Source organism: Notothenia rossii (genome assembly GCF_949606895.1).
Source record: "Notothenia rossii genome assembly, chromosome: 5".
Lineage (NCBI taxonomy): Eukaryota > Metazoa > Chordata > Actinopteri > Perciformes > Nototheniidae > Notothenia > Notothenia rossii.
In genome coordinates, this window is record NC_136903.1 from 58,918,795 (window position 1) to 58,932,992 (window position 14,198).

General features: G+C 38.9%; 1 protein-coding gene across 1 annotated transcript in view; it reads right to left on the reverse strand.

Annotated features, from left to right (window-relative positions):
* ptprt (protein tyrosine phosphatase receptor type T) overlaps positions 1-14,198 on the reverse strand; it is a 452,551-nt gene that overhangs the window by 341,250 nt on the left and 97,103 nt on the right. The window contains 5 exon segments of the mRNA XM_079681220.1: positions 972-1,146; positions 2,893-3,008; positions 4,789-4,870; positions 10,150-10,260; positions 11,328-11,488. Coding sequence (XP_079537346.1) covers positions 972-1,146; positions 2,893-3,008; positions 4,789-4,870; positions 10,150-10,260; positions 11,328-11,488 — 645 coding nt within the window.

The window sequence follows — 14,198 nt, forward strand, 5'->3', positions numbered from 1 at the left end:
TGAATACATCTGTGATTTTAGCACATTTCGCTGCCTCCTCCTCGCATGCTTTTTTATCCCTTTCCCTCTGAGCACCACCTTTCCTCCTTTTTTTCGCAGGATGGGGGTCCATCCTTCCACAATTATTAAGTCAGTTCAGTCGGCCCAGTCCACACTAATTCAAACGGCAGCGCGCTGGTCTCGTGATAAACGGAGAGTGGAACAATCAATCACATCTTCATTATTCTCCTGAAATGTAAATGTGCCCAATCGCTAGTCTGACAGGTGCGTGGTTCTCACTGCGCCTCATACCGGTGCAACTTTATTTTGGACACCTGCCTGCCACATTCATGGATTTGTCCTGCAGTCACTTCATCTGGGCTGAATTAAACACGTATTATTTTAGTCTTGTGTGTTTATCAGAGGCCATGTCAGCAGGCCACATCATATTATGCCAGCGTTGCGTTCACAAGACATACAAAAAAAAATATCTCAGGCCAGCAGGCCACTTAACAGGGCAGGCTATCGGGAAACCTCCCGGTCCTCCCGATGGCCAGTCCGGGCCTGCTATCTTCCATAGTTGTTCCTTCTTTAAATGAACATGTTGTGCTAAGGTTTAAACTACCTAACCTTTCTTTCGCTCTCCTCAAAACAAATGCCTCTCTGTCACTGTGCGTGTGTGTAATGTTTGTGTGCAAGTTGGGCGGGGCCTGCGTGTGTGCCTGCGTGTGTGACTGTGTATATGAGAGAGAGGACAGCTCATTTTGGCCGCGGCGGGAAACTGATTTGACAACATAATACTTGATGTTCACGATGTGGTCATTTACGACATCGCATGTAGTGCAATCCACGATGTATCGTGTAAACTCGATATATCGCCCAGCTTATTCACTCATACACATTAATCACAAATGTTTTGCTCAAAAGTGGTAAGCTAGTAAGTCACCTCCTACTTGTACACTATGAGAAATAAAATGATCATCAGATCTTACCTTTAACGATGAGTTCAGCGTAGTTGGACACCCCTGATCCGCCGTCAGATCGGATGACACAGCGATAGCGGCTGGTGCTGCGCTGCGATGTGTCGCCAACGCTGACGGTTGCAGTGAAACGCCGGTGGTTCACCACCCGGGTCACCATCAGTGCCGTGTCCCTACCGTTCCACTGCTGCATAATGAGAAAGATAAGACCAGTCGGTTTTCAGCAAAATCCCTGTATACACAGTAGGCTATACTCTTTGTAAAGAGCTCACAATGGTTGCACTGGTGGATAGTACTACTGATAAAAAGATCACATTTTCTTCAATCTAATGCAATTTAGACTGATTTTTATTTATTCTTTCAATAATCACCAATCAAAAATGTAAGCATAAAATGAATACAAATATATGTGAATGAAGGAAGACAAGAAAATATGATTCATGCCACCACGACTCAATGAGTGTAATAAGATGAGACGTGTCAGTCAACCGAACACCTCTTTCAGCCTCATGTTATGAGTAATGCATTAAGAGAGGTAAAATACATTTTTGAGTGAGTCTCCTGCCTTGGATACAAATATAGAATTTCTTAAGGAAAATGAAGGTCGTTTCATTGACCTAGACATTTATACAACTGAATTTTCTTAGATTCATCTAGCTCTGATTTTGCAGAACTGCAGTATGCATAAGACACTTAGATGTGGGTTTCAATATGCTATAGTGCTTGTCATAATGTAGCTTTATCAGGTGTATCTGATTATTAGAAAGAATATGAAGTAAAGAGGCAAGAGTAGCTCTGCCAAAAGCTCTCACTGTTTTGGAAGTAGTTTAAGTTATTCATCAAATGTATTGAAATGACAGTAATTCCAGGAGGCAGGCATCAACAAACACCACAGTAATGACTCCATTTGATATCAAAAACTGTCAGGAAACAGGGGCCATTTTAGCAAAGCAAGTCAGACATGAAACTAAACATCGCACTGCTTTGCATATGATCCCCACATCTCCAGATCCAATTTTCTTTAACACTGTAGTAGTATCTGCCAATTTAAGGAAACATGCTTTCCCCCATAGGCCTGCAGTCAGGAGAGTCACTGCTCTCCATTGCGAATGTTATTACTACACAGCAGCGCTCTCAGTGGTACACACTCATGTGCAGTGAAAACATGCAAGCTTGCCAGTGCATATGTAAACTAGAAAGAGTATGTAGGCATGCACATGACACATACACAATCACACACTTGTACAGAGATGGAGTTATTGGTGCGGAGCAGTACAAGGACTTTTAATCAATCCTGAAATAGAGCTGGGAAGGCTGGGGATGTCAGCCCCAAAGTACATTAACTTTTATTATTTTTTTCCTAAATAGAATTCTGAATTAATTATAACTGCATTTGGAGCTCGGATTCCTTATGAAATATATATTTGTATTTGCAAGTTATCTTAAAAGATAACAACATGATTTTTGCTCAGCTTCCAGTGGTGAAACATGGATAGTAATCTTTTTCTACATTCAAACTCTAAGAAAGAGATGGAGAACAGTAGTAAGCTGACATGGTATGAGCCATAATGTAGAGGTGTTTTGATTCATAAAAATGTCCTTTTCACATTTCTTATGAAAGCCCATGCTTGCACTAGACATATTGCAGTGTTTTATCAGAAGAAAAACAAATATATATATTGACAATAATGATTGTTTATTTTCATTAGATTTACCTGAACGACTGTTATTTACTAGACTTTTTTTATTTTTTTAAATAAACAAGTGATTACACTGTGCCACAGTGCAGCATTACCTTTCACAAAAAATGTGAATATTACATATTTATATTCCAGAATATGTGGGCATAATGGGCATTGTGAGCTTCCTTTGAAGTCCCGCATGTACTCTTTCTGCTGATACCATTCATGCACACTGATAAGGAGGTACTAACCTGTAGCCAGAGTTTATCGTGCTGAGACCACTTCCCTCCAGCAGTACACTGAAATGTAGCATTCTGACCCACGTTCACCTCCACATTCTGCAGACGCAGGAAGTGAGGAGCTTTACCTGCAACAAACAATGTACACAGACAATTGTAAACATTCAGCTAGAATATTCTGTATAACCAGACAAGATACAAAAGGCTATTTTGTTGCAACAATCATACTTTAAAATTGGGGACCTCTTAAAAGGAATGAAGGACCTGATTAAATGAACTCTCTGTCTGAAAAGGTCTTTAAGCTCTCTAAAATATTAATAGTTATATTATCCTGTATTACAGCAATTGGCAAGCCACTGAAAGATGCCATCCTGTTATCAAAGTCATGGTAGATCCACAATGGATTACAATAGCAGATGCCACTGGCAATAGGAAACACAATTGCCGGAAAATGCACAACTGTATAAATCCAGATGAAATATGGCTGTCTGAGAGGCAGGGAAATTCATGGGATAGCTGAGACAGATGAGCAGGCAGACAATGAGAGCGACGGCCAGACACTGCGTGACTTTGGCCTGGCATTGGGACCAGCCAGCGACTGGTTAATTTCATTTGGACTGTCTGCAGACAGAGATAAGCCTAACAGAGTATGCATCGATCAATTACCGATGATAATTCACTCTGACAGTCAGGTTTTCACAAATTAAACAAACTTTTTTTTCGACTTTTTTAACGTTTTTCTTTTTCCAAAACACTTCATTAATGTAGTTTGTCCTCCTAAACATGTTTGTTTTCCAGCTTATTGTTTTTCTTCCATGATGGATACCGCTTGCTCTTTATCATGGACTCTCTCACTTTGACTAATCTGATTAGTGATTGGCACAGGTGAGTTGAGAGTTTTCTTGCCAGCCGGACCATTCAGACTACCAGTATTTGTTTGTTGAATTCAAAAATAATACCAATGGCGTTGAATTGAACTGAATACATTTTTGAATGTATGTTTGGATGTCAAAAACACGATGGCAGTGATGACGTATTTTTACACGAAAGTTAGCATTGCAAGGGATTCCATGACAAAAAGCAAGCATTTTGGAATATAGCAAGAATTAAGATTTGTGTCTAACACACGTTTATTCAGCAGGATAATGTACACATATTAACACCACTTTTGTGATATTTGTGTGTGTAAATTGTGCGCAATCGGCCTAAGTACAAAGCTAACGTTTGGCTATAATGGAACTACATCACGGTCACATGATGCTAAGCTAAAGGTGGCTAATGTTTGGCGTGATGATATTTAGCAGTCTCATTTAGTTTTCAAGATATGTTGAAGCTTCGAACATTTACTAGTGGGATGTTTACTGCCGTATCTCATTTTGTTCAACAAAACGTAAAAATCTCTTCAGCTTGTGTTAACCAAACCTTATTTCAAGCATCTAGCCAAGAACTTGTTCAACAAAATGGTTTACTTTAAAATGAGAGAACCCAAATTGGTAAAAAAAATCTTTGAATAATTCTAAGTTTTCCGACTAATTTCTGCAACACTCTATAAGAAAAGTAATGGGAGAATAGTTAAAGAGAGTAATAATGAGTGAACATAGAGAGGTAGGTAGGCCACAGAGTGTTGCAGTAAGCAGTCTGGAGTTTTGTGAAGCTAAGTGTTTCTGTCAGATTTGAGTGATGAAGACCCTGAGTTTGGACCTTCTTCCTGGCTCTCTGCAATCTGTCTGCAATCTGTCCTTCACACAGCCTGTGTGTGTGTGTGTGTATGTGTGTGTGAGTGTGAGTTCGCTATAAAACAGATGATGCTCAGTGGGGCTACAGTTGTGCAGGGTCAACCATTACGACACACACACACATACATACACACACAAATACACAGACACACACACACACAGAGTCACTTACGGCAGGGGTGAGCCAGAACTCTTATGTCGTCGATGGCGATGAAACCTGGACGGCCTTGAACTGAAACTGCTTCAAATATTACCTGAGAGGGGAAGAAGGAAGCAAAACAGAAAGGAAGAAAGAAGTGTGTTAAGCTATAGTGTTCTATAAAAGAAGAAACTAAAAATATATCTTTCCTCGCACAACATCTCGACGGCCCTGAGAAGCTCATATAGAAACCCAAGGGGAATTTTCCACTGAAAGTCAGCAACTATTCGTCTCTACACTTCATCCCTTCATCCGTCTGTCTGTATCCTAATGCCAACCACATGCCCTTCCTCCTACTCTTTCCTCTCGTCTTTCTTCATCTCATTCTCCTCCTTTTCTTTCTATTTCAGTCCTCCTGTTCTTCCCTCTCTATCCATTCCTGATACCTCTCCTCTCAATTACTTGTTTTTGTTTTATTCTTCACTTTTTCTCTCCCAGCCCATAATTAAAAATCTGTTTCTTTACATTTTCCTTTCCACATAGTCTACTTCAGAAACATGCTCAGGGTGACAGGCAGTCAGCAGGGCTGCCAAGGGGCCATGCACTTCTGACCCACACATACAGTATGTACACACACTGCACACACAGTAAAATACGTCTGTGCTGTACTTGTCAGGATCCTCAGAAATATAAGATGGAGCTCAGCCTGAATACTAAAGACTTCTGGGTAGACTTTACTCTTGCCCTTTCCTTCAAAAAATATATCCCATGCTCTGGCTTGCATGTCAAATTTCTAGACATCAAAGACAGTCCTATCGTTTTTTTCTTTACTGTTATTTTATGTTTTGAATACGTTTTACGAATACCATACTATATTTGAAAATCAACCCATGTAAAAGAGGCTTAAAATAGAGGCTGTTCAGGAGAGAGAGAAATGTTTACCTAAATGATTGTGTTTACCCTCCCAGTGATCTGGACTTTAATATGACAATGTTGTTGTCCTTTTAGTGAAAGGAAATGTCGTTTCTCCATGGGAAGTGACTCCTCATTAGGGAATGCACACATGTATGTCACTCAGGTTAGCATTGTGCCATGCATCTACAGGGGTGCCTTCATTTACTGAACACAGCTCAGTCATTATAGGTAAAACACAGTCGCTTTTTTGCTACTTCAATAAAATATCACAGCAGGGTATCTACCGCTTTACCTTGAAAGGACCGAAGCAAACACACATACAGAAAGAAAGGGTCATTCAATAGCAGCACATTTGGGTTTCTTTGGTTTATACTTAACCACCACTTGCAAAAGATGACCTCTGAGTATACATATAAAAAGCCTATTGTGTTATTGACTATCAAAGCAAAACATGGCTTAGTGAAAATGAAAGTTTGCAGGATTCCAATTGTATCTTCATGGTGTATTGCATTTATTGTGAGGCGCTCTTTATACAAGTGTAAATTAGCATTCCATGTGTTGTTATTATGTAATTGTTTGAGTACTATATTCTAAGTAGTAGGCCTATGTTAATTTAATTCCATGTACTGTCTGTACTTACACATGAACTAAAGACATGGATGCCAAGTAGTTGTCCTTAAAGCTGCTATAGTCTCTACCTTGCCTCAGTTTTAATCTTAGCCTATTGTTTGTCATGCTAAAGTAATAGTGTGTAGCATATTAGTCAGCTGAAACAGATTTATTTGTTTATTTTTTAAATGTAAGTTCCTTTAAATGGGTGTTTTTCTTCTGAAAAGTTATACTGATTCAAATGCCTTAACATGCAGCTAATTTTGCAGCTAACTGTTGAGCTAAGTGTATGCTGCTAACTTACACAAGGTAAGTATCTAACTAATGTAACTATCATGCGCTCAGACTCAACACCGCCCTAAAAGATATTACAACCGTCAGACCTTCATTAAAATATAATAAAGGAATGTCTGTGATGCTCTATTTTTACTAGCTGGTTAATGAGGGACACGTTTTCTAACATTCAAAATGTTAGCTTAACGTTAACTTACTGTTCATTAGGCTTCTGCAAGTCTCTCTGTGTGTCCCCCAGCTGTCAAAGGTTGTTTTAAAAGTGCACTGTTGCTCATTGCTTCTGAGAGTAGTTTGTATATGGCAAACATTTTAGCCAGCAGTAAGGCACAGGTTTATAAAGTTAGCCGAATAAATGCTACCTACCAGTTAGGTGTTGCAGTTTCATGGTCATGGCAATGTATGACTTAGCCTACTGCTGCAACAACCCATTACATATGACACATGATCATGAACAACCCAGTCTCTTGGCATTTCGTGTTAAAATCACGAAATTAATCAATTGATTCGTGTCCACCAAAATGATTTTTCATGTCAAACAGAATGATTTTAAAAGCAATGTAAACAATAACCATTTAGGAGGAAAAAAATATTGAAAAAAATACAGATTTCAGTATTCTGAGGCTCTGAGCCCCATTTATTTTCCTCGCGGATGGCAAAAAAGGTCCGACATTATACAATTTAAAATAAAAACAATAATCGTGGCTTGATATTGAGTAAGAAAATGTTTTTATTAGGGCCGGGACTTTAACGCGTTAATTAAGATTAATTAATTACACAAAAATTAACGCGTTAAAAAAATTAACGCATTTTAATCGCACTTATTTTTGCACCGCGGAACGTTTCTCACTGGTTGAGTTTCAGGGGTACCGATTATACTGGAGCACCAACTAACGTTCATGACTTCAGACAACAACAAACCACAGTGAACAATAGTCAAACATAAACGAAGAAGCTGATGAGACCGCTTTGGTTGGCCCCGTGGATGGGACATTTTGTTTTAAAAAACGGAAGGATGGAAGCGTCAATAAGAGCACGGTTGTTTGCAAATTATGCAAAAAGGAATTCGCATATCACCGCAGCACATCAAGCCTCAAGTATCACCTCAATGCAAAACATATAGCAGCTAGCGTGGAAGCTAGCGTGGATGTTAGCCCGACTCGGAGTACAAGGACCCACACCCAATTCGCGTTGATCAAACAGTGGCCTATGCAACAGAGAGATTTTATTTTTCATCAGGATATTGGAAGAATAGGAGGGATTGAGGTCAATCACTGGCACTTTTTTATTTTATTTTAAATGGTACACTTTATGTTGAACTATTTATTACGTTTTTGGTGGATTCACACTTGTATTTCCGGATCCACACTTGTGGTTTTCAATGCACACACAAATGTGTTCCGTTTCATATAGGCTACATGTAAATAAAATCCAAACACAGAAAAAAGTTGTACATATGTATTTTTGATCCACACATATTTGTTTTCCGTTTAAATCCCCTGAACCTGCAAACACAAACCGCTTTCTGTGCACGGATTGCTGTGCATTCGTGTGTGGGTTTTTTGAGACTCCCCTGACGGTCACCCGATTCGTACCTGTAATTTCTCTCATCTATAGCCAATCAGATGTCTCCTCCAGTCTAAGCCAATCACATGAGCGCGCCCCCAAGAGGGTATGGTTTCTTGCGTTCATGACACTTCATATACGCATTTTACGCAGTCCGGTCAGCTCGCTAAACAGAGGGCGGAGCTTCAGGTGATCATGCAGAGCTGCATGTCTCCGTCAGACTCAGCAGCTGATCTGATCTCTCTCTCGCGTCCGGTTACACTTCACTCGCGTTTATGTCCATATCGATCAGATCCAGCTCTCCGGCCTTTATAGAGAGCACCGATCAAACTATTAAGAGTGAATATCGGCCGATAATGACCGGCGGGGCTCCCCCCGTTGACAGTTCACTGACTAGCACTGGCTTCGTAGTGCACTGATCGATCAGGCTAAGCTAACCTGTAGCTGCTCCCTCCACACTCACAACAACTTCATACAGACATAAATAAAGCAGCTGTATTCGCCATTCAGGAAACACACATTTAAAACGGTTTTGCCTGCTGTTTTTGTGTACACAAGCATTCATCAATGGTTCGGAAAGTGGCTCTGAACCTTAATAATATAAAGGCTTGTATTTGCGTGCATTTCCTGTTCGGAAAGTGGCAATGTACTGAGAGTGGAGGTGTCCTGAGATTAGCGCCTGCAGGCAGGCTCCATGCATGGACCTGTCAGCTCCGGACTGCACGAAATGCGTACCTGAAGCGCTTCGTCATGAACGCAAGAAATCATACCCTCGTGGGGGCGCGCTCATGTGATTGGCTTAGACTGGAGGAGACATCTGATTGGCTATAGACGAGAGAAATTACAAGTACAAATCGGCTGACCGTCAGGGGAGTCTCACAAAACCCACACACGAATGCACAGCGATCCGTGCAAAGAAAGCGATTTGTGTTTGCAGGTTCAGAGGTTTTAAACGGAAAACAAATATGTGTGGATCAAAAATACACATTTGAAACTTTTTTCTGTATTTGGATTTTATTTACATGTATATGAAACGGAACACATTTGTGTGTGCATTGAAAAACACAATTGTGAATCCTTTTGCGGATCATGAACTACAAGTGTGAATCCTTCTGTGTGCATGTGTGTATTATGAGACTGTTCTGAGCCCATACACAGCTTCTGGTCTTCCAACACCCGACCAGACAAAAAGACGTGGTGCAGGCACGAAACATACTACCAATAGAAATACATTGCTTGTAAAATCGTTCTGTGTGAAATTAGAAAAATGGGAAAATCGTGCTGGTGAACACGAATAGATTAAATCTCAATAGATTAAATGTTGTGACTATTACATGAAATGCCGTGAGACTGGGTTGTCATGAATTAGTGTTATTACAAACATCTGTGCTTGAATGCTAAAGAGAGGTCCAAATACAGCTGTGTTTAAGTGACAATAGTTAAAAACATATTTGATCAAATATTTTCAGTTTACCACAAAATGTTTGCAGTGTCTCTTTCACACAGTCATTGTCAAAACAAACACCAGCACACCCTAGACTTGACTCTCCATTCATTAAAGTAAATATTTAATTAATTCTAGAGGCAAAACTATTAAAAAGACAAACAGCCCCAGGCAGGCCAGTCCAAATATTAAATATTGTCAAATTAAATATCTGCCTGACACATGGAACTAGGGAGTGCACTTATTAGTGACATTAAACAGATTTGGTTTGATACTGTGGTAACTACATATATACAGTATATATACTTGAGTAACTACAGTATACAAGCATATACCAATATGTCATCTTGGACAAAGATAATAATTTGTATGTGTTTGGGTAGTGTGAGTATGTGTGTGTGTGTGTGTGTGTGTGTGTGTGTGTGTGTGTGTGTGTGTGTGTGTGTGTGTGTGTGTGTGTGTGTGTGTGTGTGCGTGCGTGCGTGCGTGCGTGCGTGCGTGCGTGCGTGCGTGCGTGCGTGCGTGCGTGCGTGCGTGCGTGCGTGCGTGCGTGTGTGTGTGTGTGTTACCTGATAGGAGTTAGGCCAGAATGTAGAAATAGCCAGCTCTGTCTTCACCCAGCCTTCAGTAACAGTAGCAGAGGTGTTCCACACTGGGTTACCCTGAGTGCCTCCATTCACCTACAGGCACACAGTAAGAAGAAACAGACAATAAAAAATACTAGAAAAGAGAAATACAAAGTTCAAAAAATATAATTTGGCATTTGATCGTTTCTGAAAATAAAACTGGATAAGTTTACATTTTTAAAAAAAGATGTGTAATCACTGTGTTAATTAGGCGTTAGTTGGACAGATGTATAGTTTTTTGGGACATTGCTGATGCTACTGTTTCTTAACTTAGACCACATTAACGATCAACCCCATTGGGACAAAATGGTACATTCTGAATGTATTTTATTCATTTAATTTTGCACTAATGAGATTCTCAATTAAAGTTATGATGGATACAATATCAAAGTTTACCAAATGTGTTAAATGAACTCTTAAATCTATAGTCGCCTGACATTGATTGATAGGTAATTGATTACATGATTAGTTGATTCCTTAACGTTATTCCCCTTGCTCAGACTTTTTTCACTTTAAATCATAGCTTCATCCTCACATCCATACATTCCTTTGATTTCTGCTTACTAGTCTTCCTTTCAGCTCCATCTAAATTAGCCAACTCTTTTTTAACAGCCTGTCCATCAGGGCCTTAAAACCACAATATAAAATATGAATTAAAATATTCATAATCCACCGGTTCCTATTCTTAATCTAAGCTGTTTGCTGTATACAACCATTTTTATGATTTGTTAATTTTAACATGCATTTGTCTCCACTGGTTTCTGTAAATAAAGATTATATTATGCCGGCTCATTTCAGTCTTGCTACAAAGAGTAAAAGCAAAACCCACTCTCTCAAATGCTGTTTACTAAGCTTTAGCCTACTTTATGCAGTTTATTAAGCTTTACTTTATGCCATCCATTATTTTATGGAGATCAGTAATTCTTTGTTTCTTTCTATCTCAAACACACAAAGCCTTCTCTTAACACTCAATGGGACTGCTAACTCAATCCCTTCTTGACAGAAAACAGGGGTCATTGTTTGTTTACATGCTTAATCTGTTCAGTCTATCAGCCTATTCATCTATCAATCCATACCTGCCTGTCAGTCAGTTAATCACACATACACTCAAACACACATACCTTGATGTAGACGTTGAGCGTGCCCGGGCTGGCTCCGTCCCGACTGGAGAGAGAGTACAGAAAGTCGATGCAGTGGGTGTCATTTTCCTTCAGGGTGGGCATGTAAAGGTGAGCCTTCTGCCCCGACGCCCGCCCTGACGCATTCACCACCATGAACGAACCTACAGCCACAGAAACAGGAAGGAAAAGGCCAGAGAGTGTTCAAATATGATTACAAGGTTATTATATTTCAATGGATCGAGGTGAACCTGTCCAAAAGGCATTGCGGGGCCCACACAAATGTCTATGGAGACAATGCTAGTTAATGTTAGCTGTTAGCAACCGGAGTGCAGTACTGTCCTTGTGGGATTTATAATTAACTAACGTTTTAAATGTTAAGAGAGGTCTCATTTGGTGACGTTATGATGTGTTTACGCTCTATTCAGTAATGAGTAGTATTTGTCAAAAGTATATTTTAAATGTATTGAGTGTTTAAATGTAGCGTTTAGAGCATGTTTTTGGCATGAAATGTAAATAATTAAGGTAAAAAAAAAAAGATAAAAGTTCTACAGTACATTTGCAAATAAATCTGAGATTAACTTTCATCTGTGTTTTAAAAAGTTTGTAATCTTTGGATTTGGCGCATCAAATTCCATCACATGTTTATAAATCTTGTTTTGTGTTCATATTTTATTCAAACAGTTTAATAGCCTTGATCAGCAAGTTTAAAACGGATTAGACTTGTTTCATTCTAATTAAACCAATGCCATCATTTAATTAGTGGTACAGATCAACATTCACTTTTTCTTTAAACTCTCCGCTGTAGCAGAAACAGTATAGAGTTTGTCGGTATGGTTTCTGTACTGTTGTGCAGCAGAAAAAATGATATCATGTCTGAGCGCCATTCCTTTAGAAGCTTGATGCAGCAAAAACGCAAAAACAACTCAAGCTCTTTAACACACTTTGGACGTTTATCAGTGTCTTAATGTACCCATGCCCCGAGGGTTCTGAGCCACGACAGAAAACATATTTTCTCCGTCGACTCGTGGTTAAAGTGTGTTTTAGTTTATGGTTTATGGCACAGGACGGAGCTTTTATGGGTCGACCGGCTCCATTTGGCTGACTGCCATCGGAGAGAGTTAGAAGTGACTGGGAGACTATTTGGCAAGAGAGTGTGAAAGGAGAGATCCTGAATCAAGCAGGTGTGACTGTGCATTTCTAACAGTGTCTGTGTGTGCATGCCATGGCTACTCTATTGCTAAAGTGTGAAAAGTGTCCTGATTTCATGTAGAAGGAAAGAGAGAAAATGTGTGTGTGGGTAGTGGCTTAAGAAATGTAATTGGATTATGTACATTTTATTTTGTAAATAGATCTAACCTTATCAGTCAGTTTTAATTAACACAATACAGGATAAGGAAACCCTCTAAAAGCAAAATAGGGATGACCACAATTAATTTATTGCTAAGGCAAAATCATATTATGGATTACATTTTTTTAAATTATATTTATATATACATAAATGTATTTATATATATATATAAATATATTTTATATATATATAGTTTATTTATATTTATATATATATAAATAAACAAAAAAAGTAATCTATAATATGATTTTGCAATAGCGATAAATGAATTAATTGGGCCCTATTATGCTTATATATATATATATATATATATATATATATATATATATATATATATATATATATATATGTATATATAAATATAAATATAAATATAAATAAAGAAATATGCATTTACATCAAATAAAAAATACAAAAAAATGGACATGTAACGTGTTCATTCAATTGCTTATGCATTTTACCAGAAACTGTTGCCTGGATGTCATGACATTTTGATTTGAAGGGTCAGTGCAGTGACTTTTAAAGAGGCAGAAATGTCCATACTACTGGATTTGTAAGGACATGTATTGACTTGCATTTATTTCTTATTATAACCTTAACATGACCTTAATTCTAACATTGCTCGGAAAAAAAAAAACATTGTACATGTGTGTTGTATGTGTGTGGTTATTTCAACACAGAGTTTTCTAGCACTACAGTTGTATGAACAGTTTTCTCTCTTTTATTACATTTATTTGAATGGAGATTTTAACTTTAATGTTGTGTTCGTACTATCCTAGACAGCAATGCTATACACACACGTAAAATACATCATTCACTGTAAACAGACACAGGTGGCTAAAACAGATTAAATCTAACACCTTGGCCTTGGCTAAATGGAGCTTATCTACAGCAGAACTGTGTGTTCCTGTGTTCCTGTGTGTGTGTGTGTGTGTGTGTGTGTGTGTGTGTGTGTGTGTGTGTGTGTGTGTGTGTGTGTGTGTGTGTGTGTGTGTGTGTGTGTGTGTGTGTGTGTGTGTGTGTGTGTGTGTGTGTGTGTGTGTGTGTGTGTGTGTGTGTGTGTGTGTGTGTGTGTGTGTGTGTGTGTGTGTGTGTGTGTGTAAAAAGTAATCTAGCCTGGGTGTCTAACCAGGTATTTTCACAGTGAACCTCCTGATTACATTTCTTATTCACACATACCACCAACGTGTATGCTCTCACACACACACACACACACACACGCACACACACACACACACACACACACACAACACACACACACACACACACACACACACACACACACACACACACACACACACACACACACACACACACACACACACACACACACACACACACACAATCACGCACCACGTATACACCACTCTAACCACTTCTCTAAATTCGTAAAGCTCTTTGTTTCTGCTCTAAAAAGGTCTTTAGAAGGGGATTGTTTTGTTTAAAATTATCTTTTTGTTTTCAACCCGGGCAGGCGATAAGAGTGATGTATTTTGCCCTGAGACTGTTCTCACCAAGACAAC